This window comes from Gallus gallus, chromosome 13, assembly GCF_016699485.2.
Source record: "Gallus gallus isolate bGalGal1 chromosome 13, bGalGal1.mat.broiler.GRCg7b, whole genome shotgun sequence".
In the NCBI taxonomy this organism is placed as follows: Eukaryota; Metazoa; Chordata; class Aves; order Galliformes; family Phasianidae; genus Gallus; species Gallus gallus.
Window position 1 is genome coordinate 9,788,791 of NC_052544.1, and position 22,512 is coordinate 9,811,302.

A 22,512-nucleotide genomic window follows, 5' to 3' on the forward strand; every position below is an offset into this window, starting at 1 on the left:
ATAGAGCAGCGGGGCGGGGCGGAGCCGCCGCTCGGTTACACCAATGGCGGAGGGTGTTACGGCGCCCCCTGGCGGCCGGGCGCCGTCCCGGGGTCGGGCGGCGCACGGCCTTTATTCCCGCTCACGACCAGTCCCGCGCGCCGGGGCCGTCCCGGCTCAGCAGCCGCACCAGTTTGGCCCGGAGGGTTCGCTGAGGCTTCGGCCTGGAGGGCTCCTCCGCGCCTCCCCTGCTTCCCCCCGGCGCCCAGCGCTGCGTGTGGGGCTGCGGGGCGCTGCGGGCGGGGTAGGGCACGGCTGCCTCGCTGCTGTGGCCCTCGGGGGCCTGGCGACAGCCCAGCTCCCAGCGGCCTTCCTCCTCCTCCGCCTCCTCCTCCGCCAGAGGCCGGGGCTGGGCCGTGAAGATGTTCTCATAGAGATGCTCAGGGAGCGGCTGCCCGGGGCACGGCCTGAAGTGGGGCTGTTGGCCCCGTGCAATGGAGGCATACACTATAGGGGCAGGAGCCTCCGGCTCCACGGGGGGGAAGCGGAGAAGGTTGAGCGATGGATAAGAGGCCGAGTGTGAGCCCGAATGCGCCCGCCCCAGGGTTGGGCTGCACTGGGGGTCTTCAGCCTCTGCCCCCCAGGGTTGGTTACTGAGGCCTTGGGCTGACGGCTGGGGGCTCTCCTGGCCCTGCTGCTGACAGGCGATGGCGGCGGCCACGGCCCGGCACAGCTCTGCGGCTCGCGGGGTGCTGAAGGTGAAGGTGCCCTCGCCCGAGTCGCTGCGGCGGCCGGCCTCAAAGGAGAAGATGTTCTGCTGGGATAGAGGGCAGGGTGAGGGGCTGGCACCTGCCATAGGCAGGTGGAGGCCCTGGGGAGGGTGCACCTACCTGATCTTGGCCGAATTTGCGGAGGAACGGGTAGGGCCAGGTGAGCAGGGGCTGCTGGGACTGCGCATCCTTCAGCGTCAGGCTGTGGGGCAGGGCTGCCAGCACGTAGTGCCCGTGCAGCTCGCAGCGGGCAGCCGCCTCCGTCCTCAGCACCAGCACTGGGAACTCCGTCACTGTGGGAGCAGAGCGAGGCCGGGGTCAGCCCTGCTGCACACGCAGTGGGAAGCCCCCCCCAGCCCCACTGCAGCACGTACGATCCTGCCACGAGGAGTAGAGGCAGTTCTCCTCCATAGGGATGGGCTGCAGACCGGTGCTGCTACTTTGCTCTGCTTCCTTTTTGCCCTGGAACAGAGGGAGGTGAGCACGGCCCCCCCAGCACCCTCATTCTCCTGGCTTGGAGCAGCAGGAGGATGCAGGGGATACCTGAAAGGCCAACTGGCAGAGCTGCTCGATCCACTCATCCCGCTGCTCGGCTGCCAGCACGTAGTTCTTCTCGGTGGTGGTGAGGTAGAAGGCAGCAGTGGCTTTGGGGCAGCTCTCAGTGCCCATGGGGCCAACGGAGACGCAGTCGGACAGACGGATGACACGGCGGGCGCAGCGCTGCAGGGAGATGTCAGACACTGTGCCGTGATCCCGTGCATCAAACTTCTCCATGCGGGCCACGCCGAAGGGGCTGGCAGCAAAGAGCTGTGCTCGAATCTTCCTCCAGGTCCGCTGGAATGGAGGAAGGGTACGGATATGAACAAGTGACAGCAGGGAGCTGTCTGCCATAGCCACGTGGCTTGGGATTGGGCACGCAGGGGTCTCTGCCTGCGAGGCTGCGCACGGCGACAGGGCACAGAAAGCTGCTCTGATGCCAGACCGCCATGCAAATGAAAGCCATTTTGAGCTGCTGTGCTCCTGCTGGCAGCTCGCATCTGCCGCACACAGCCAGGCCCTGCAGCTTGCAGCCTATTTCCTCCCAGGGGAGGCTCTGCAGCACCAGTCCCTTCCCAGCTCATCACGAGATGGAGGGGCTGCAAGCCCCCACATACCTCAAGTGCACAGCAGAGCCTCCGCCCTGGAAAACAGACGTGACAGAGCACCCAAAATACCCATGGGCCTCCCACATGGCAGAGCACAGCCCCATGCACGTGGGGGCTAAATGCTTCAGCTCTAAGACTTGGCTCTCGCACAGCACCGAGATGGGAACAACTCTGTTAGCACACCATAGGTAGCCCCGCACTGTGTAGTGAGCGCAGAGCACTCTGTGCTGTGAGACGGCCAGCAGGAGCCAACTTGTGAACGCCCAGCTCCAGGGGCTGCCATGATGTCACCCATAACGTGCCCCCAGATCCAAGCACATGAAGTCATCGCTTCTCCCACGGCACTGCCCCAGGACCACGTTCAACCCAGCAACCCACCTGCTGCCCGGCTTGCACACACACGGAGCTGTGCCTCAGTAACACACCTTTATTGTTTCACTGCACATCACGCAATGACCAAGCAAGGACACAGCCCACAGGGGTGAGCACAAGCTGGTGCTTGCACAGATGAGTCCCCTCAGCAGTGGGAGAGCACTACCACTAAAGCTGGAGCCCAAAGGGTCCAGCTCTGCTCATCCCCTTCCCAGATGCCGGGGGGGGGGGGGGTCAGGCCCAGCCCCAAGCAGCATGCCAGCAGCGCAAACCCTACATCCAGCCGCAAACCCACCCTCTGCCCTTTTACCTTTCCAAATTTGCAGTGCTGTACATAGATGATGCCATCCTTCACTGGTCTCTCCATGGGCCCAGCACAGCCCCAGCAGCAAGCACGGGGCCCTGGGGCTTAGGCTGCTGGCAGCACAGAAATGTGACTGATTCAGCCAAAGCAACTGCATGGGGCAGACTTCCTTCTCTCTGAGACTTCCCCTTTTTGGTGTGTGGGATGAGAGGCAAAGGCTGGGCCACAGGAGGTGTCCATCCGCCCACCCCTTGCAGCGGGGCAGTGGGGCAGAACGCATACTGCGAGAGCACAGGCAGCTCTCAGGGGAACACCTGACAAGCACAGCGTGCTTGGCTTAGCCCTGGCTGCACCAGAGCACTGCTGCTGTTAACAGGAACAGCTGAGGATGCACAGATCAAGGTGAGAGGAAGGAGACTGTGGGGCTTTGGAGGGGCTAGATGTGCCCTAGGCATGGGCAGCAGCCCACCATGCGCAAACCAGTCACCCCACCTCGAGTTTCCCCCACCACTACCTGCCTGCCCAACACCTCACAGCAGTGTGACACTGATCTATTGGGCTGCTGCAGCACAGCTCCACGCATTTCCATCTAGGGCAGGAGCTCAGGAAGGCTGAGCTGTTGACAGTCCCAAAAAAACAGGCCGCAGAAGTGCAGGAGAGTCCTCTGGTACAGGGTTGGTCTGGGTTTTGGAATGTGAGCCCCAGGTCAAAGGGAAACAGTCAACCTCCACTCCTGGCCTTTGCAGGGGAGCACTGAGCAGCACAGTCCCCAGGCTAGAAGTCCATAGAGCTGTGGGCTAGGTAGTCCTTGCGGCCAATGTTGCTGACTTGCTTGGTCTGCATCGCCTCCAGCTTAGGACAGTCAGTGATGCGATGGCCCAGGCCACCACAGAAGGCACAGCCCCGCTCACCTGCAGTGGGAAGAAGGAGATCATGCTGAGCTGTAACTGTGCCAGGCCAGGTGACAAAGCAGGCACCCAGCAGGCAGGGAGCCAGGAGCCACCCCATGAGCCTGAAGTGATGGCAGCTGCGACTCTGTCTGCAGCCCACATCACTCTAACAGCCCTGCAGAAGTTCCCCATCCCAGCTCAGGGTTCCTCACCTCCAATGTCCAGCATGGTCTCATCCCCACAGTGCAGCACCTGGAGCACAGGAGGCACCTTCTGCTTCGCCTCCAGGAGCAGAGCCTTCAAGTCCATAAGCACTGATTCATCTAGGGGCAGAGATGCAGATCAAATACAGTCCTAGCAGAAGCCCAACACAAGGAGAGGCAAAGGCTGATGTGCAGGGCCCTGAGGCCAGCACCCAAGAGGGTGGCGATGCCCCATGTCACCACCTCCTCTCCATGAGCCGTAATCACTTATCCTTGCTTGCATGGAAACACCACCCTCACTCAAGCAGAAGCAGCTCTTTGTCCAGCTGCATCACACAGCTGCAGCCCACCCCACAGGCTCCGCCCATCCCACACAGTTTCTCACCACAGGCTTTGTTGATGAAGGTGGTGGCAATACCAGTGTTGCCTGAGCGACCTGTACGCCCGATACGGTGAACTGCAAAGAAACAGACAGGATCAGGCCTGGGCGAATGGAACACAACACCCCTGCACGGCCCTCCTGGCCTGTGGCCACCCAGCTATGCTCCCTCAGTGCCCCTGCTGGGCCCATTCCCCACCATAGTTCTCGATCTCCTCTGGCATGTCGTAGTTGATGACGTGCTGAATGGCAGGGAAGTCCAGGCCCTTAGAAGCGACATCAGTGGCAACCAGAACATCCTTCTTCCCATCTCGGAAGGCTTCAATGGCTTTTGTCCGTTCCTCTTGATCTGTAAACATCCAACACAGAAGATGAGCAGGGTCAGAGCTCCCAGTCCTACCTCTTACAGCAACCACTACAGCCTTCAAGCTGAGCATTACAAAGCCTAGGCCCCTCCTGTGTGAAAACCTACACATCCTTTCCCCAGATTAAGCAGCAGAAGGGTCCTGTAGGGAGCTAGCTGTATGGTGCTTACATCTGCTATGATAAGAAGTAAAGCTGCACTCACTACCAGAGGTCCTGACACTGCCCCAGTCCATCCTCACACTGTGACAAACAGCTATGTGCTGGGACCTCCCATGCTCACACAGCATGCTGGAAGGACTGGGATCAGACAGGGCCACACCTCCCCAGTGCCCTCACAGACCTTTGCCTCCATGGATGGCCACAGCTTCCACACCCTTGAGTAGAAGGTACTCGTGGATCGCATCAACATCTGCCTTCTTCTCTGCAAAGATCAGAACCTGCCACAACACACACAGCATGTAAGAGTGGCTTTTTTGCGTGTTGACAAAGAGCACAATCCCCAGAGAAACCCACTTCCTCTTGCTAAACAGAGGCCACAGCAGTTCTGTGCCCAGGACTCGTACATACACAGAACACAGTTCTTTCCTTCACCCACCCCAGCACAAGGCAGAGCCTGGCAGCATCGCAGCTGCATCCCAACTGCCATCTCTACAGCTGTGCTACAGAGCTGCAGTGCTGCCCCCAGGTGTAGTGTAGGAGCAGGCAGAGCATATTTACTCACAGGTGGTGGGGTCTTCTGCAGGCATTCGAGGAGATACACCATCTTGGCTTCCTCTTTCACATACTCCACTTCCTAGGAAGAAGCACAGAGAAGGTTCAAGAAGACAACAGAGAATAAACACTGCATGGTATCCCACGACCCGCTGGGAAGGAGGACCAAGCACATCTGTCCCTGTGGGGGAGGTACCGGCTGCTCTCACAAACTATGCAGGCCTCCCACGTGGCATGGGGACCTCCCAAGTACCTCACCTGCACAACATCCAGGCTGGCAGCACCTGCTCGCCCAACATTAATGGTGATAGGCTTCACCAGGGCACTCTTAGCAAAGTTCTGGATTTTTTTAGGCATTGTTGCACTGAAGAGAAGGGTCTGCCGCTGGCCCTGCACAGGGAGCAAAGTATGGGCAAGGATTTAGTGCTCATCCAAAGGTGGATGCAGGGATTGAGCTAAACAGTGCTCACGTCTTCTCAGCCCAGTACCTTGAAATAGGAGAAGATGGTGCGGATGTCCCCCTCAAAGCCCATATCAATCATCCTGTCAGCCTCATCCAAGGCCAAGTAGCGGCAGATGTCCAGGCTCACCATCTTTTTCTGCAGTAGGTCCATGAGGCGGCCAGGGGTTGCAACCATCATGTGCACACCACTGTATGATGAGAGAAGGCACAGTCAGGCACTCAGATTTCTTCCCATGCAGAAACATATACAGAAGGGTTTACAGAGCTTCCGCTGATAACACTGAACTCACACATCACCTTCACCCCTACACCTCCCCAACGCCATCCAGCTAGCATGCCACCCCTCAGTCCCCTGCTAGAAATAAAAAGAGCCCAGCTTCAGCCCCACAGGACCCTCCCCGCGAGGTCTTACTGTTTGATCGTCTCCATCTGCTCCTTAACAGACATTCCCCCAATGCAGAGGGCACAGCGCAGTGGGGGCAGGCTGTCCTCCTGCAGCAGGCGACAGTAGTACTCAATGATGCCATGGGTCTGCCGGGCCAGCTCTCGCTGCAGAGAAAAAAAAACACCTTAATTCCCCACACAAGGAACATCTGAAACTATCAATGAACATCAGTGAGCTTCTTCCCATGCTTCACTGTGCCCCAAGAACTCACAGAAGGACAGATGATGAGTCCATAGGGTCCCTCTCGCTTAGAAAATGGCAGTCTCTTCTCCTGCTCCAGACAGAACATGATAACTGGAAGGGTGAACACCAAAGTCTTCCCAGAGCCAGTGAAGGCGATGCCAATCATGTCCCTTCCTGAGAGGCTATCAGAGAAACAGGCCAATGGTGAGCAAGAGTGTTTACAAGAGGGCTCAGAGCTCCAGATCTGAGCAAGACGAACAGGGCTAGAGGGGAGCATGCAGTTGGTGCTGCTGAGTGGGCTGGAAGCAGCAGGGACCTGGGACATGGACAAAGCACTCACATTGTGGGGATGCCTTGAATCTGTATAGGCGTTGGCTGCTGGATTCCTTTTTTCTTCAAGCCCCTCAGTATAGCTGTTAGAGAACATGGTACATGCACATTCACAACCTGCTCTCCCTCTAACTCATTTTTCAGCCACGGCCCTCTGATCGGTGAGGAATGACCCTCAGGCCAGCAGCCAGCTGATGCGATCTCTGTTGTGAATTTAAGCTGTGACCCCCCTAACAGAACATTAAAGATCCAACAGTTTCACCCACCGCTGAACACAAGTCTCCCCAGAAAAACCTGCCCCCAGTCTCACCTGCTGGGAACTTCATCTCCTTGAAGCTCTTGATGGGAGGTGGGATGCCTTCTCCCTCTACGAGGATGTGGTACTTCTTGCGCACACGATTGTGCCGAGCCTCTGACATGGCCAGGATGTAACGAGGTGCTCTCCAGCTGAGAAGGCAACAGAGGAAGTTCAGAGCACAAATTATCCTAGGGAGAGCCAGCTGACCCAACAAAGGATGAGAAGAACTCCCTGATGGGCTCTGAAATTCCACAGAGGAAAACAGGTGACCTCAAGGGGCTGCATGAGCACATGAGAAGACCCAAGCCAGTCGTACACAACAAACATCTCCCCAGAGTCCAAATAAGAAGCCTCAATACAATAGACAACAGCAGCCTATGGATAATGGGTAAAACATGCCAACATCATTTAGACACATCTTCATTATTTCCATGATACGATCTTGAACTTCCTGGTCTCTCCCACTCTTGTTCCCTTTGTCTCCCTCAAGGTCTGAAGACTCAGCTCAAGCCTTCAAATTTTACATAAATGCATACAAAAATCTTATTGCATAGGAAATAACATCCAAAGTGACTCAACAATCTTTTAATTTACATAGGGTAGTAAGCAGTCAGGAAGCCAAGCAAGTATAACCCAGACACCACAGAGCAGTTCTCTTCCTACCAGGCTGTATGGCCTCCAGCTGCTGCCAGCTGTAAGGAAGTGATATTTTGAGAAAAATAACCCCCACGTTGCGAAACGCACCTGGTTTTAATTGGATCATCATATGTAATGCCTTTTGCCATCTCCTTCACTGACATCAAAGCTGCAAAAACAAAGCCGATAAGATCAGTGAGAGCTCTCAGTCTCCGTGCCCACAGACAGCAGAGCAAGGTGAGCCAGGCAGCACCTCCCGGACAGCCTGTTGGAACTTGGGGCCCACAGCTGCACAGTCCCAGCTAAGTCAGGCAGCTGGCTGTCAACTGAGACTCCTCACTGTGATTTACTTCTCCAGTCCCAGGCTATACTGCTGTCCAACAGCTCTACAGGACACAGGGATGTCAGCGCTCACCTCGGCCCTCTGCCACGCTCTCCAGGATCTTCTCCTCCTCCTTCAGCTGCTTCTCCTTTGCTGACTCCTTCCGGGCTGGGGAGAAGTAGGAAGAAAGTAAAAGAGTGCCCACAGCTCCCAGCAGAGCCCCTCCCCACATCAACCCCACACCAGCCCTACCCTCTGCCTTCTCCTTGAGGTGCTGGTGCTGGTCCAGGAGGCTGATGTTGGACTGTGGCCCCAGGGGGATGTCATCCTCATCCCCGCGCTGCTCGCCGCCGCTGTCCCGCTGCTCCTCCTCTGACACCACCTTGCGCCGCATCTGCAGCAGCTTCTGCAGCTGGAGGAGAACCGTGGGGTGAGAGGCGCCGCAGCGGTACCGAGCCCAACCCCCCGAGCCCCGTTACGCCGTTACCATCTGCTGCTTGCGCTGCTTCACCGGCACATAGGGCACGTAGTCCTCGTCGTCCTCCCCCGACATGTCGGATCCGTCGGCCGCCTCTTCGCGCTGCCTCTGTGAGGAGACGAGGGGAGACGTGGAGTGAGCGGAGCGGAGAGGGCGCGGAGCCGGGGGTCGCCGTTAGCGGCCCGGGCTTCACCTTCCGCTCCGCGCCCGGCTCCATGGCGTCGCTACCACCCAGTAGCCTCGCTGCTCCGGATGTAAAACGGAGGCGCCGGAAGTGACGTCGCGGTAGGTATAGTGGCGCCTAGCAACACGGTGTCGCCTCCTCCCGCGCGGGAGAAGCGGCCCTACGGATCCCCCCAGAGGCCAAACTTCCGCGGAATGCGTACAGCACAGCACAGCACGCCGCGCCCCGCCTCGCCTCGCTCCGCCCCGCCCCGCCCGCGGGGCGCGAAACAAAGCAGCAGAGGCTGGGGTTAAATAAAATAAAAAATTAAAAAGTTCTTTATTGGGTCCAGCACAGGCCTTCCCCCGCGGCGCAGGGAGCCGGGCGGAGAGGGCGAGGGGACGGTTGGGGCGGGGTGACCCCGCGGAGGGGAGGAAGAGGCGGGGTGGAACCCCGGGGGCCCCGCGGGGCAGGAGAGCACCGGGATCCCCGTAACGGGGGACCCCATAGAGGAGAGCCGGGGGCCCCCGGGAGGGGGTGAGGGGGCACAGTGAGGAGAGCGGAGCGGCCGAGGGTGGGGGGGGGGCGGCCCCGCACCTCACTGCGCTGCGCTGGAAGTGGTTTTCTTCAGGGTGAAGTTGGTCCAGTTCACGGCCACCTTCTGCCGCGTCTGCTTGGCAGAGTCCAGACAGAACCTGGCCGGGAGAGAACGGAGCCCCAGTGAGCGACAGAGCCCCCAGAACCTCAGCCCCAACCCCAGGCAGGGTAACCTCACACCCACCCCGCCAGGAGAAGCTGCCTTACCTCTTGAAATACTCCACTTCCCGGTCAGTTTCATCCATCTCTACACCGTCTAAGTCCTTGGGCAGGAACACGTCATCTGGCAAGCAGAGCACAAGGTCACCACAACGCGGCAACACCCCTAAAACCCAGCTGCTCCCAGGACAGTGCCAGGGATGGGACCCCCACACACCAGAGCAGGACAGGAAGGGACGTGGCAGCAGGCAGGGCGAGGGCTGGGGAAGGGCCCACAGCAGCAAGCGCATGCAGAGCAGGGCTGCTGGCACTCACCGATAGAGGTATTGGATTTCTCCACTTTGTTGCGGTTCTTCCTGTTCTTGCCCTTGGGCTGGGGGGATCCTCCCAGGGCAGCAAGGGGAGGCAGCTGCCGGTCCCCGGTGGCCGGGGTGGGCAGCTGCACCAGATCCGGCAGCTCAGCTTTGCCCTCTCCCCTCCGGCCTTTCCAATCGCTGCTTCTCTCCTTCTCCGGCCTGGCAGTGCTGCAGCCCCAGGGTTGCCCCTTGCCACTCTCCACCTCAGTGCAGCCACCCGCCCGCTGCGGCTCTGCGGTGCTGGGCTTCGAAGGGTGCTTGGTTCCCAGCACCTGCCCCTTCACAACAGAGTTCTCCAGCCTGGCCTGGCCGCTGACTATCACAGCACCGTCCCCTTTCTTCACCTGCCCGCTCTGTCGCTTGTTCTTCCGCTGCCGGCCCCCTGCCAGCACCTGCTCCGGCGGCTCCGGCCCCTTGGGCTGCAGTCCCTCCTTGGGCTCTGGGCTCTGCCCACCACCATCCACAGCAGAGTCCGCAGCCTTGGACTGAACCCAGATCATGCGGGACAGGCTGGGCACGGCACTGAGGCGCTTCACCACGCCATTCTCGGTGGCCGTCGGGGCTAGCGGCAGCTCCCCCGGCCCATCGCCCCATCGAGGGCCCAGCTCGCCTCGCAGCAGCGCATGGCTCTTGGTGGGGCCCAGGCTGAGCGGGGCGAGGGCCAGGTCTATGTCCTGCAGGTCAGAGGAACCATTGAGGTGGGAGATCAGGTTCTTCTGCTCCAAGACGGCTGCCTTCTTGGGGAAGTCATTGACATCCAGGTTGAGGTCATAGACACTGAAACTGGCCCGGATGGAGTCCTTGATGGTGTTCCTGATCTCCTGCAGCCGGCTGCTGAGGAAGCTGTTCACACGCTCCAGCTCCAGCTCTGGCCACTCCAGCAGCTTCTCCTCAGCTGGCTCCCTGTTCTGGCTGTTTGCAGGGGCACGCTCCGCCCTCTTCTGGGCCTCTGCCTCCAGCTGGGCTTTCTCCTTCTCCTGCAACCCAAGTGAAGATCAGATGAGCCAGGCACACATGTACAGGCCACACACCAGCCTGGTCAAGCAGCAAACCAAGAGCCAGCGTTCAGCGTGGCTTCCCCAAGTCTTTCACAATCCCCAAACTGCCTGAACTGCCACACGTCCCCCGCAGGCACCACAGCAGCCACCACTCTGCACAGAGGACACCGCTCTGGGCACGAGGCACCAGTGAACAGCACAAGCTTTCACAACACTACTTCTTTCCAATACAGAGGTAGACTGCTTGTCAGAGCCACAGGACACAACAGAGCAGCTTGGCCCTCCCAGATGCTTTGGGCAGAGGTGCAGGGAAGTCCCCAGAGAGCTAGACACTGGTGTCAACTCAGGAGAAGGGCAGCAAAGGGTAGAGAGTTCAAAAAACCAAACAGAAGTGGGAGAACGCAAAGAGAGGAGCACGACAGGCCTCCCTCTTGCCCCCAGCTCCCACCTTGCTTAGCCAGGCAGGACACAGAGCAGTGCTTCCCTCTGCCCAGCCTCACCTTCTTCTTCTGCTTGTGCCGTGCCCGCTTGGCCGCCTTGGCACTGTTCAGGGGCTTGGGCTCTGTGCTGTTGATATAGTCCAGCAGTTCATCCACATTGCGGTGGTCCACAGCGGGCTCTCCTGAGCTGCTGTTGTGCACTAGTTTTTGTGGCAATTCCTCTTTTCTTTTGGTGAGGCGTGAGCGCAGCTTCTCCCGAATCTCAGCGTAGTTGCGGCTTGTGGGAGCAGCTGGTGGCTGCAGGAGGCAAGAGCTGTCAAGCTTGGCAAATACCAGAACCAGTGTGACATGCAGGCAGCCCCAGCTTCTAACACTAGTCACCCGTTGCTCTCCCCAAACACTCCTGCCCACAACCTTTACTGAACTCTTTTCCAGCATAGCTACAGAGATGATTAGAGGCCTGAAGCATCTTCCTGATCTGACAGACTGGGATTGTTCAGCCTGGAGAAGAGAAGACTGAGGGGGAATATAGTGAGTGGATGGGGCCTTTGAGGATTACAGAGCTACCCACAGAGGTTGCGGAGTCTCCTTCTCTGACTGGAGAACTCACCTAGATACTTCACTATGCAACCTACTCCAGGGAACCTGCTTTAGCAGAGGGGTTGGACTAGATGATCTCCAGAAGTCCCTTCCAACCCCTACAATTCTGTGATGAAGCCACAAGGATTGATAGGCAGGACACTGTGAGGTGGGAGCAAGGGCACCAGCAGGCTGATGAGGCAGGAGGGAATTCAACTGGGGGGTACACATACTGGCAGAGAAAAGCTGTGGCCAGACCCTCCCACCTCCATGCTCTCCGCACACCAACTTTATACCACAGAGCAGAGCACAAAGACCAGAGATGACTGCAGAGTGGTTTCTCACTCACCGCATTGTGGCCGAAGAACTCACAGTAGCAGCAGTCACAGAACTTCCCATCTTTCTGGTTGGTGGAAGAAGAGGTGCAGGAACTGCGCTCTGAGCTGCTGTCCTCATCCTCCCCAAGCCCCTCATCTGCCTCGCACGGCTGCGGCGGATGGCAGCTGGTACCATTTGGGAACTTGTGTCCTTTGCAAGACGGGTCCCTGAGGAGAATGGCAAGAAGTGAGCGCAAGCAGAGGAGCTCAACATCACCCCACTAGGTGTATAAGAACACCCTTCCCGAGGCACCCTGTGCCAGAGCAAAAGGAACGGCAGGGCAGACAAACCCCAGCCCCCTGCACCCTCCTCCTGCAAGGAAAATGCCGTAGGAGCCCGTGACAGAAGGCATTCCTAACTCTTCACCCCCCAGCACCTCTAGCAGGCAGAAGGCTGGCCCACCAGAGTTCCAGAAAGCAATGTCCCCTGCAAGGCCACGAGCTGATCCCAGGGCAGGGAGCGGTACTCACTGGGGGTGGCAAGTAGCACAGGTGAGAAACACTGGAACTGCATGCAGCTGCCAGACATCCCCACGTGCAGGCAGGCCCGACTCCCACAGGCACAGACCACCCACTTCGGGGACAGGGCAGCCAGGGCACGGCCCACAGCACCATTCCTCTAGCTCCAGCTCAAGACTTGTCTGGCCCTCCGCAGGGAGAGCTAATCAGCAGAGAGGAACCAGCGCCCTCGACTCAGCATGCTCTCTTCCAAGGCACAGGTAGCCCAAAGAGGGCCAGGGGAACAGGCGAGCAGAACCACCAGTCCACAGGCTTCATCTTCTTGTGAACCTTTGCCCAGTGCCTCAGCTGCCCATCAGGTCTCACTGACAAAGGTCCTGTTGGCCAACAGCAGGTTGACCAGGCGGTTTCTTTGGGTCTTTTAGCTGGAGGAGGAGTAAGCAAGCAAGCAGTCTCTTCTGCACCACAGTACTAAAGGACAACCGCACAGAGAAGACATGTAGGGAGAAAAAGAGCTTAACCCTTAAAGACCACAGGTCTACAGCAGCAGAACCAGCCCACAAACACAGCTGCTCTCTGCACCACCATTCTAGAGCGGTCAATCCCTCCACAGGGGAAATCTCATCCTTGGGCAGGGGTGGGATCACCCAGTGAGGAGAGGTTGGAAACACGCAGGGCTCATCCACTCACCTGTTTGTGCCGGGCAGTTGGTGGGGGGCAGGTGGAGGGATGAGCGAAGTACTGCAATGCCCATTGCAGGGATGAGTGCAGCCTGAAAGCGGAGGTGGCATCTTCAGCAGCGGCACACTGGCAGGGGGCAGGTGAGGGCTCTTGCACGACCCTGGGCTGTGCGAGACTGTGCCAGCAGAAGGGGACTCGGATGCTGGCTTCGGGGCTGCCGCCTGTACGTTGGGCGCAGGGAAGAGTGCAGCCTGTGGGGTGGTGCCCAGTGGGACGTGTGGAGGGGAGCCAAAGGGTCCTGGGTGGGCAGGCATCTGCTTGGAGGGAACCAGCGCTGGTGGCTGGGAGGGGAGCCCAGTGGGACTGTTGGGAGGAGCAGTGAGGTCTGAGTGCTGATGATGCTCTGAGGAGTGGAAGGCCTCACCTGCAGACAGGCAGAAGCAGAGACAGTCAGGTGACAGGGTCACACTCAGAGACGTCCCACAGCCCAAATGCACATGGATCCCTCAGCTCAAGCTTAGGCCAGCCTAGAGAAAGCTCCCAGGTCTCCACTAGTACCAAGAGGTACCACAGCACCAAACTTCAGCCAGAAGACAATGCATGGGGATTGGGTTGCTCCTGAGGGAGCAGAACAGAAAGCACATTCACATGGGTTTCTTCTACAGTGACAAACCCTGTCCCCCCCATCCAGGTACTCAGGGTAGAAGCCAGAAGTCATCCCTGCTTGCAATGGGCCTCAGCAGCTTCATCTGCCCCACAGGTGCCCTGACAAAAAGGGCAAAACAAGGGGAACGGTACGGGGGCAGAGAAGGCAGTGGGCCAGGAAGATGAGGCCAGACCTACCCCTGGTACACGCACCTGGTGGGGTGGCCCTCCGGCACATGCTTTTGAACTGCTTCGGCAGCGTCTTGCAGAAGTCAAGTGAGGTAGGCAGAGGCGAGCCTGGGGCAGCACTGCCAGTGGCGGGGGAGGTTGCATGGCCATAGGGACAGGCCTTGAGCCCCGCCACCGTGGCAGGAGCCTGGCTGATGCACTCTGAAGAGAGAGCCAGGCTGGGGTGCTTGTCACCTGCAAGGAAAGCAAGGCTAGGGCCTGGCTATTGCTGGGTGTCTCATGGCCATTTCTGGGGGGAAAAGATCTGCAACCTTCAGCACGGCACTTCTGCTTGCAGCCACCCCACTCCACCCAGCCTGCAGCGTGACATACTGACACTGTGCTGGAGCAACAACCTCAGCAAAGAAAGAAAATGCTTCAACGTCCCACTACCCTCTGCCTTTGCTGCAGTAGAAGCCCCCTGCTGCGTGCCCCTGCCCACCAGTCTAGTTGCTTGCAAGGATACAGCCTAAGCCAGAGACCAGTGAGAAAGCTCTGCTCAATCCCACAACTGGCTTCAACTCACCTAGCGCAGCCGGGGGGACCCCGAGGGGACTGCCCTGTGTGGCCCCGTTGGTGTGCTGTGAGTTCCAGAGGCCCGAGAGCTTGTGAGCAGACAAGAAAGAGCTGGGGTCCCAGTCCCCTGAGTTCCCGTGGCACGAGGAGGAAGAGGAGGAGGTGGAAGAGGAAGAGGAGTGGGAACCACCCCCACAAGACTGCGACTTGCAGGATGTGTGGGATAACGAGACCTGGCAGGGAAAACATAGAGTGAAATAGGAGCAGGGTTGGGAGTGAGGCAGGAGACCCTTGCCCCAGGGTGTTGGGGCTGAGACCCTCTCCACTGACCCTAAGCCCCTGCTCCTCTCACTGCCTCTATCCAACAGAGGGGCAGCCTGGTTCCCAGAGCCCAAGCCCACAGCTAGGTGGATGCCAAAGGTCACGTGCTGCTCCAGTTGTGTTCAGTGTGGGCCAGGGTTAAAGCCCCACAGGAAGTCACTGCTTTGCCCTCGAGCTCTGCACAGGGGCAGGCACCTGCCCTGCCACGCACTGCCCCTTTCACCTTGGGAAGTGCAGCTCTGGCGAGACCCAGCGTGGCAGCACAGAGCTGAGCCAGGCAGCGGGCAGCTTGCCACAGGGCCAGTGCAGGAGGAGCACAAAGCACACTGAGGCAGGGCTGGCAAAGCAGCAGCACTGCCAGCCCTGCCAGGTAGGCAGCTCCAACACCGCAGAGGCTGCCAGACAAGCCTCTGCATCATCCCCTTTCCCTTCTGAGCAACACCCGAGGAGCTGAGGTCGGAGCGAGGAAGGGACCTGAAGACCCAGCACACGCCACAGGACAATCAGCACTGCAAGGCCACACTCCTGGGAGCCCCAGCCCTCCCAGCCACTGCTCCCCAGCCATGTACCGCCAGGGCCTGCTCCTGCACTGCTCGCCGCTCTTCCTCCTCCACGCTCTTCCGGCAGCTCTGGCAGATCCACAGTGGCATTTCTCCCAGGAGGTTCTGCACGAGCGTTGGCACGAAGTCTGGTGGCAGCCTCTCACCCGGAGAAACCAGCCCATTGTGGGACGGGCCTCCCCAGTCCTTGCGCTCACGGTGGCAGAGCAGGCAGCACGTCTGCACGGACTGGTTGGTGGTGGGCAGCACCTGCAGTGGGACACACAGGCCACAAGTCACCCAAAGGACCTGCCACAGGGCATCAGGTCAGCGCAGGTCCATGAAAGACTTCAGGATGCTGACTACAAACCAGAACGTTTCTTACAGGCTGCGTGTGGGTCTGCACCTTCTCCCAGTAAAACAGAGCTGCCTTGGGCTGCCCACCTGCTGCCAGCCCGGGATGTGTCAGCTGTGGGTATTCCAGACCCTTGGGAGGACCGTGCTATGCTAAAGAGCCATCCTACCACCAGCCAGCACCACACCAGCCTGTGAGACCACCAGCAACTCCCACTGCACCTGAGGTACGGCAGCACCAAAAGGACCCCTAGAGCAAAGCGCAACCCACGCATGTCACCAGGCAGGGTTGGCACGGGGGCCGTCAGCCACGGTGCTCCCTACTCATTCATTGCAGAACCCCACGACAACACTCACACATCCCAGGCCCTCCCGCCCGCCTCTTTGTTCTGTGCAGCCGGCAGCACAGATGCACCAGGGTGGGGTGCAGCCCCCGGTGCTCTCCCCATACAGAGCAGCAGGGCCAGGGCTCGCAGCACAACACCACGGCACGCACCGGGCCACGACCCGCAGCTCACCGGAGGCCCTGCAGCCAGCATGAGCCCAGCGCGGCACGGGAGCCCCCATTGTCTGCCACCGCGGTGGGCCCCGCAACAATGAGCACATATGTAACTGCTGCCGTGAAACAGATGGTGTCTCCCAGGCTCAAGGTGAAGCAAAGGTCAGAGGCCAAGGAGAGCGCGGGGGGCACGCAGCTCCCCTGCCCGGCGGGGCAGCCGCGGCCTGGGGGGCTCTGCAGCCACCCCGTGTTTCGGCGAGAGAGGGCGTGCAGCCGCCGCTCCGCGCTGGGACGGCGTTTCCCAGCACACCCGGCGCATGCAGGCGGAGGGGGGAGCTGCGCCCCAGGCTCCCCGCAGCGCGCTCCGCGGCCGGGCACCGCGGGGACGGACGGGCGCCACGCAGCAGCCCGCAGCCCGCCCAGCCGCCGCTCCGCTCACCTGCGGCGGGGCTGGACCTCCCGCCGGGGCCCGGGCGCGCGTCCCCGCGGCGCTCCGTAGCACCCGGGGGAGAGACCGCATCGCGCCGCGCCGGGCCGTGCCCTGCAGAAGGCACGCGGGGCTCCTCCCGAGCGGAGCGGCGGGGATGCGGCGAGGGGCGCGGGGCTGCCGGAGCCGCCCACCCTCCCGCGGCTCCAGGCGAGCGGCGGCGGCGGCAGACGGGCTCCCAGACCCCACCGCGGCAATTCCCCCGCCGCCGCGGGATGAGGGCCGCGCCCCCCCGCCCGCACACGCCGGTGGGAGCCCGGCACGGAGCCACCCGCCGGGCCGCTCCCATCCCCGCGCCCCACGCGGACGGGGCCCTGCCCGCCCGTCGCAACCCGCGCAGCGCCGCGGCCGCAGCCCCAGGCCCGGAGAGCGAGCCCGGGGACGGCGCGGCGCCGGACGGCCCCACCGCGAGGCCCTCCCGCCCGGGCCCCGCACCCGCCGACCGCCCCGCAGCGCCGCGCGGCCGTCCCGGTACCTGAGGGGCGGCTCTGCCCGGCTCCGCGCCGCCGCCCGCCGCTACCACCGCCTCGGGCGGGGCGGGCGGCTCCGGCGGCGGGGGAGGCGGCGGCGGAGGGGCGGGAGGAGGACCGGCGGCCCCTCCGGGACGTTCTCGGCGGTTCGCGGCGCCTCCGGCCGCCGCCACCTTGTTCCGCCTGCGAGTCATGGCGAGCGCGGCCCGCCGCAGACAGGACAACAGCCAATATGGCGGCGCGGCCCGTCCGGCCCCTGCCCGGGGGGCGGCCCGGCGAGGCGAAGCCGCCGCCGCCATCTTCGGAGCGGGCGGCGCCGCGCGTTAAGGCGCCCCCTGGCGGCCGGAGGTGGCTCGGCGGCCGCGCGCGGAGGCTCCCCCGGGTCCCAGCGCCGCGCCGCGCCCACGCGTGGGGTGCTCCGGGGGCGGCAGCGCGGCGCGATCCTCGGCGCTGGGCGCGCGGCTTCGCACCCGCAGGCTGCCGATCCGCTGATCCCCCGATCCGGCTCACTCGGCGCATCTCAGCCGTGCGGGTTTTCCTCGCGGTGCGCGACACGAGTGGGTTCGCAGCCCCTCCGCGCCCCATTCCCGGGATAACAGCGCTACCCCCATCCCTCGGCAGCATCCCGACCGCGCAGCGCTCAGCAACGCAGAGGCCGCAGAACCCCGTGCAGGGGGAGCCCCGAGCCCGGCGTGGCCGTTCTCCCAGCCCACGTCCCGCAGCCCCGGGCTGCCCCCAGCGCCGTGGCGCACCGCGGCCACAAACTCCCGGCTCTCGGCACCGACACAGCCGCCGCCGAGCCGAGCCCCGCCGGCCCCGGGGAGCGGCCGTGACTCAGGGACGTCCTCCGCCCCGAGGTGCAGCTGACAGAACGGAGCGGATTTTTTGCCCGTGAATCGCCCCGGTCTGGCTTTCAGACGTTTGAATTTTCGGCGTCTGCAACACCGTGTGGGAGCAGCCATCTGCTGTGTCGCAGCCGGGAACCGGGAACCGTCCCACGGAGGGCCTCGCTGCGCCCCGTGGATAGCAGCTGGGCCGGCACCGACGGAGCCCCGGGGACCGAGGGGGAAGGGAAGCGGGAGCGGAGCACCCACACGGGGCACACCGGGCACCGCGCCCTGCCCGACGGGGATCCGCCCTCGGTGAGAAAGCAGCGAGAAACCGGTCCGTCGGGTGGCGACCGCCTCCCCGCACCGGGCAGTCCCCGGGTTCCGCCGAGGGCAGGGACCGGCCCGCCGGGTTCCGGCGACCGCGGCCCCGGAGGTGGGCAGACACCGCCCCGACCCGCCCCCGGGCGGTGCCCGGTGCCGGCCCGCCCCGTTGGCGAGCGGCGGGCGCGGGGATCCGGGCGGCGGTAGAACTCCTGGTCGCGCCATGCTGCCCGCCGCCCTCCGGAGATGGCTGCGTCGGCCCAAGGTGAGAGCGGCGGCGGCTGTTCCCCGTTCCCGGTACGGCACGAGCAGCCCCGACGGGGCGGCCGCCACACCCGGAGCTCCGCTGCCCACGCGCTGCTGCCGGTGGGCACCTGGCACCGAGAATGGGCGGGGGTGGGCGGAGCCCTCCGGTGCGGAGCGGTCCCGGGGGTACCGGGGATGGGTGGCGGGGCTCGGGCGCTCACAGGGAGCGAAGCAGAGCCGGGCCGTCCCGGAGCAGGGCGGGAGGAGGAAGCGGTTCCGCGGGCCCGGCCGGTGACTCACGGTGTGACGGTGCCGCGTGAGCCCGACAGGATCGGGCAGCTCCGGGACCGCCCCGGATCGCTGGGACCGATCCTCGGCAACCCCGGCCCGCAGCCCCGACCACCGCGGGAGAGTCCTGGGGAGCAGCGGGGCGGGGGTGAATTGCCGGTGCCCCTGAGCTACCCGCAGCCTTCCCGCAGACCTTTCACCCGCTGCCGTGTTTACAGCCGTGCACGGATCTGTGCCCACACTGCCGGGATGAGGGCGAGCTTGTTCGTCCTGCTCTGCTCTGGAAAAACTGAGGCATGGGTGGGGACAGCGGGGTGGCTCCATGTGGGGCCCCGCTGTGTGTCAGCCCCATTGCCCCATTGCTCGTCCTCCCTGCCCGCAGCGCTCCGACCCCCGGCTGCTCTCGCAGTTCTTCTTTGCCGACGAGCGAGTGACGCGCGTGGTGGCCGACATCAATGGGCTGGATGCTGAGCTGGACCCGCAGCAGTACCTGGTGCTCCTCAACCAGCTCCACCTCAGCCAGGTACGGCACAGTGACCTCAGCGCGTGGCTCTTGGGGTGGCCGCGGTGACATCCCTGTCCCCACCAGGCTCAGCTGCTGGCCGTCATTGAGCGCATCATGGAGGAGTGCATTCCCACGCAGAGGCACAGCCGTGATTACCTCGTCAAGTTCCCCGAGGAGCTTTTGGTGGACAACCTGGGGAACCACATGCTGTTTGCTGCCGAGGTCAGCCCTGAGAAGGGGACGACAGGCTGGGGGTGAGCTGCAGGCTCTGTCCCCTGGTCCCGGTTCCTGACGCACCCCTGGTCCCGGCAGTGCCTTCTGGCAGGGAGCTTCCTCGAGGTGGAGGAGGCGGAGGGGGCACAGCTGAGACCGCGCGCCAGGAGCCTGCTGTGCAGCCTGGAGCTGGTGCGGGCACTGCTGCGGGAGCAGAGCCTGAGCCAGCCCGGCACCTACTCTGAGCCCGTGCGGGCTGCACTCATGCAGTTTGATCGTCTGTTTGCCGAGTTTGAGCTCAGGTGGGGGACTGGGCGTTGGGGCTGTGGGGGCTCAGTGGGGTCCAGTGGCACCTCACTGTCCCCCAACTCCACAGCTACGTGTCCTCGCTGGTGGCAGTGAAATCCCCTGATGAGATCTACAGGCAGCAGGAGATCATTGTGCTCTTCTGTGAGACAGTGGAGAGGTGGGGACACGGTGTGCTGGGGAGGGCATGGGGCATCCTCCTGGCATCACCCCAGCCCCACTGTAAGGCTGTGTGCCCCCCAGAGCCCTGCGCTTGGGCTACCTGACCCAGGAGATGATTGATGGCTATGAACCGCTGCTGATGTTCACCATCCCTCGCCTGGCTATCATCAGGTGTGTGCAACCCCCTGCCCCACCAGGAGTGCCCAGGGGTGCCCTGCGCTGATCCCACAACCGTGTGTTCCACGCTGTCCCCTTGCAGTGGTCTCCTCATCTACCCCGAGGGTCCCCTCAGCCTGGAGCGCAGCCCTGAGCAGATGTCGCGGGTGTTCAGCCCCTTCTACAACCTGCTGATGAAGATCAGGTATGTGGGCAGCAGTGTGGGGGGCAGCAATGTGGGGGTGACGTGTGGTCACACCGTTCCCTTCCTGCAGGGATCTGCTGCGGGTGCTGTCAGCAGAGGAGCTGTGCCTGCTGGAGAGGAGCCTTTGTGCAGCTGAAGCAGAGGATCCCTGCAGCTCAGTCACCCCACCAGCGTGGGGGGAAGCGGTGCCCAGAGTGGCCCCCCATACTCCATGGGGTCTCCTGGAGAGTCCCCACACCACCCCCGCACACCACAGTTTGATGGGGAGGTTGGGTGCAGTGGACAACCCATGCACAGAGAGGCACGTGGCGGTCTGCTTGGGGAGGGAGCGGGGATGAGGTGGCCAATCCCTGCCTGGTGGGACAGGGCTTTTTTGTTCCACCCGGTGGGTGACCATCACCTCCCCACACACAGCCCCCAGCACCCCCCGGGGCCATGGCTGGAGGCCACACCGGGTCCCCGCTGCTCAGAGCTGCGTGCCCACTACAGCAGCACCAGAGACATGCTGCACACCCTCTTCGTCTGCATCTCCGGTGAGTGAGTGCTGCGTCCCCCTGCAGACCCCACGCTCCCGCAGTGCCCTGAGCTCACATCCCCACGCAGGGGTGGCTGATCAGCTCCAGACCAACTTTGCCAGCGATCTGCGCAGCATCCTGAAAACCGTCTTCAAGATCGTGGCCTCACCAGCAGAAACCTCAGAGGAGACAGGCGGCAGTAGTGCGTAACAGGGCTGGCACGGGGCACGGCTCCTCCTGTCCCCAGGGAGATGGGGCTGTGACAGCTGCGTGGGGACAGTGTAGCCACAGTGCCCAGCTGGGGATGCTGGCAGCCAGGGCGTGCCACACGTCCCATCCGCGGGGACACCCGTGGGGCTGAGCCCTGCCCCAGTTCAGCCAGATAAATACCTTTGTCCCTGCAGAGAATGAGGACGGTGACCTGTGTGCGGGTGATGTGCCCCACGTGGCTGACTGCCCCCTGTGCCCCAGCCCCAGAGATGCCACTGGGCTCCGGAGGGCAGGTAAGGGGCGGTGGAGCTGCAGGGTGATGCCAGCCGGGTGGCTCTGCTCTGACCGGGGCGGGGACCCCTGGTGACCCCCCCGTTGTTTCCCCTTCACATTCTCCCAGCAGGAGCGCGCAGCCGGCCCGAGTGGGTGCCGGACAGCACCTGCAGCCACTGCTCTGCCTGCCGTGCTCCCTTCACCCTGCTGCGCCGCCGCCACCACTGCCGCAGCTGTGGGAAGGTACGGGGGGGGGGGGCTGGGCCGGGTGCGGGGCTCCAGGAGCCGTGGTTCTACTCGGTGCCGCTCTCTCCCTGCAGATCTTCTGCGCCCGCTGCTCACCGCACACCGCTGCGCTGCCGCACTACGGCCAGCCCAGACCTGTGCGTGTCTGCACGCACTGCCACGCCACGCACCTCTCGTCCTGGCGTACCCGCACCCGCTGAGGGGTCCTGGCTGCGGGACGTGGCTATGGGGCTGCTGGGCAGACCCTGTACCCGTGGGGCCGGGTGGGCGCAGGACCGCTCGCCCCGTGCCCGCAGAGCCTGGCGCTGCCCCATCCCCAGGGCTGGAAACGTGCCTTGTTGCGGTTTTGCTTCGTTGTGTTTTTGCAGGTGAACTTTGGCTGCTGTTGGGCCCAGGGCAGAGTCTCCCCTCCCCGAGGACTGTTCTGAGAAGGGCGCAAACAGCCCTCACGTGACGGCGCTGCCCGGGGGCCGACGTGGGCCGGGCCTGGGGGGGCTCCGACACCGGAGGGATCTTAATAAAGAGATGGAACTGAGCCGCGTGGGCCGGGCTGAGCGCTGCGCTGGGCTGGGGGGGAGCACACGTAGCACAGCAGCTGAGGTATGAGTGCACGTGGGTACCGGGCCCGCAGGTGCGGCCAGGGGCGCGCACCGCACACCAAGGGGCACGGCTGTGCCCGCCGCCCCGTGCGTCCACGTGCACGCACGCACGTGCGATCCGCGCCCGTTCAGCGCACACGCACGCTCTGTACACACGCACGTGCCGTTCCGCACACGCGCTGCGGACGCTCGCACAGACGCACCCGCTGCGCACGCACGTGACAGCCGCGCACTCGCGCGCTGCGACGGGGCGTGGCCTGGCCGCAAGTGGGCGTGGCCGACCGCGGAGGGGCGT

The 22,512-nt window shown here is 62.7% G+C and overlaps 4 protein-coding genes across 11 annotated transcripts; 1 reads left to right on the forward strand and 3 right to left on the reverse strand.

Annotated features, from left to right (window-relative positions):
• Window positions 1-54: 54 nt before the first annotated feature.
• Window positions 55-2,748, reverse strand: DOK3 (docking protein 3). 3 transcript variants are annotated; one of them, XM_025154874.3, is made up of 5 exons: window positions 2,577-2,748; window positions 1,293-1,469; window positions 1,124-1,211; window positions 870-1,042; window positions 55-796 (listed from the first exon to the last, which is right to left on the reverse strand). In XM_025154874.3, exons 1-5 carry the CDS (start codon window positions 2,631-2,633, stop codon window positions 122-124), a joined length of 1,170 nt encoding a protein of 389 aa, XP_025010642.2. In that variant the 5' UTR covers window positions 2,634-2,748; the 3' UTR covers window positions 55-121. The 3 variants fall into 3 exon arrangements, with proteins under 3 accessions (XP_025010642.2, XP_046756390.1, XP_015149310.3); XM_046900434.1 differs by having other exon boundaries at window positions 55-793; window positions 1,293-1,583; XM_015293824.4 differs by having other exon boundaries at window positions 1,293-1,583.
• Window positions 2,302-8,524, reverse strand: DDX41 (DEAD-box helicase 41). The gene is made up of 17 exons (NM_001349708.2): window positions 8,468-8,524; window positions 8,284-8,382; window positions 8,049-8,208; window positions 7,890-7,964; window positions 7,583-7,643; window positions 6,851-6,987; window positions 6,551-6,623; window positions 6,239-6,392; window positions 5,995-6,131; window positions 5,608-5,770; window positions 5,378-5,509; window positions 5,130-5,201; window positions 4,749-4,845; window positions 4,242-4,391; window positions 4,049-4,120; window positions 3,673-3,783; window positions 2,302-3,481 (listed from the first exon to the last, which is right to left on the reverse strand). Exons 1-17 carry the CDS (start codon window positions 8,489-8,491, stop codon window positions 3,345-3,347), a joined length of 1,854 nt encoding a protein of 617 aa, NP_001336637.2. The 5' UTR covers window positions 8,492-8,524; the 3' UTR covers window positions 2,302-3,344.
• A 223-nt stretch (window positions 8,525-8,747) lies between these two features.
• FAM193B (family with sequence similarity 193 member B) lies at window positions 8,748-18,530 on the reverse strand. Of its 4 annotated transcripts, none has more exons than XM_004944886.5 (10): window positions 17,148-18,530; window positions 15,363-15,602; window positions 14,483-14,705; window positions 13,942-14,151; window positions 13,093-13,507; window positions 11,916-12,111; window positions 11,048-11,284; window positions 9,509-10,526; window positions 9,242-9,317; window positions 8,748-9,132 (listed from the first exon to the last, which is right to left on the reverse strand). In XM_004944886.5, the coding sequence occupies exons 1-10, from the start codon at window positions 17,439-17,441 to the stop codon at window positions 9,036-9,038; spliced, it is 3,006 nt and encodes a 1,001-aa protein (XP_004944943.3). In that variant the 5' UTR covers window positions 17,442-18,530; the 3' UTR covers window positions 8,748-9,035. The 4 variants fall into 4 exon arrangements, with proteins under 4 accessions (XP_004944943.3, XP_025010689.2, XP_046756388.1 ...); XM_025154921.3 differs by having other exon boundaries at window positions 13,927-14,151; XM_046900432.1 differs by having other exon boundaries at window positions 13,927-14,151; window positions 15,718-17,205.
• Window positions 18,446-22,153, forward strand: MXD3 (MAX dimerization protein 3). Of its 3 annotated transcripts, none has more exons than XM_015293858.4 (13): window positions 18,446-18,558; window positions 19,210-19,350; window positions 19,417-19,554; window positions 19,645-19,847; window positions 19,922-20,011; window positions 20,095-20,184; window positions 20,273-20,374; window positions 20,445-20,675; window positions 20,789-20,907; window positions 20,978-21,091; window positions 21,294-21,392; window positions 21,500-21,615; window positions 21,693-22,153. In XM_015293858.4, exons 1-13 carry the CDS (start codon window positions 18,517-18,519, stop codon window positions 21,816-21,818), a joined length of 1,611 nt encoding a protein of 536 aa, XP_015149344.3. In that variant the 5' UTR covers window positions 18,446-18,516; the 3' UTR covers window positions 21,819-22,153. The 3 variants fall into 3 exon arrangements, with proteins under 3 accessions (XP_015149344.3, XP_015149345.3, XP_040503228.1); XM_015293859.4 differs by having other exon boundaries at window positions 21,503-21,615; XM_040647294.2 differs by having other exon boundaries at window positions 19,237-19,350.
• Window positions 22,154-22,512: the final 359 nt, after the last annotated feature.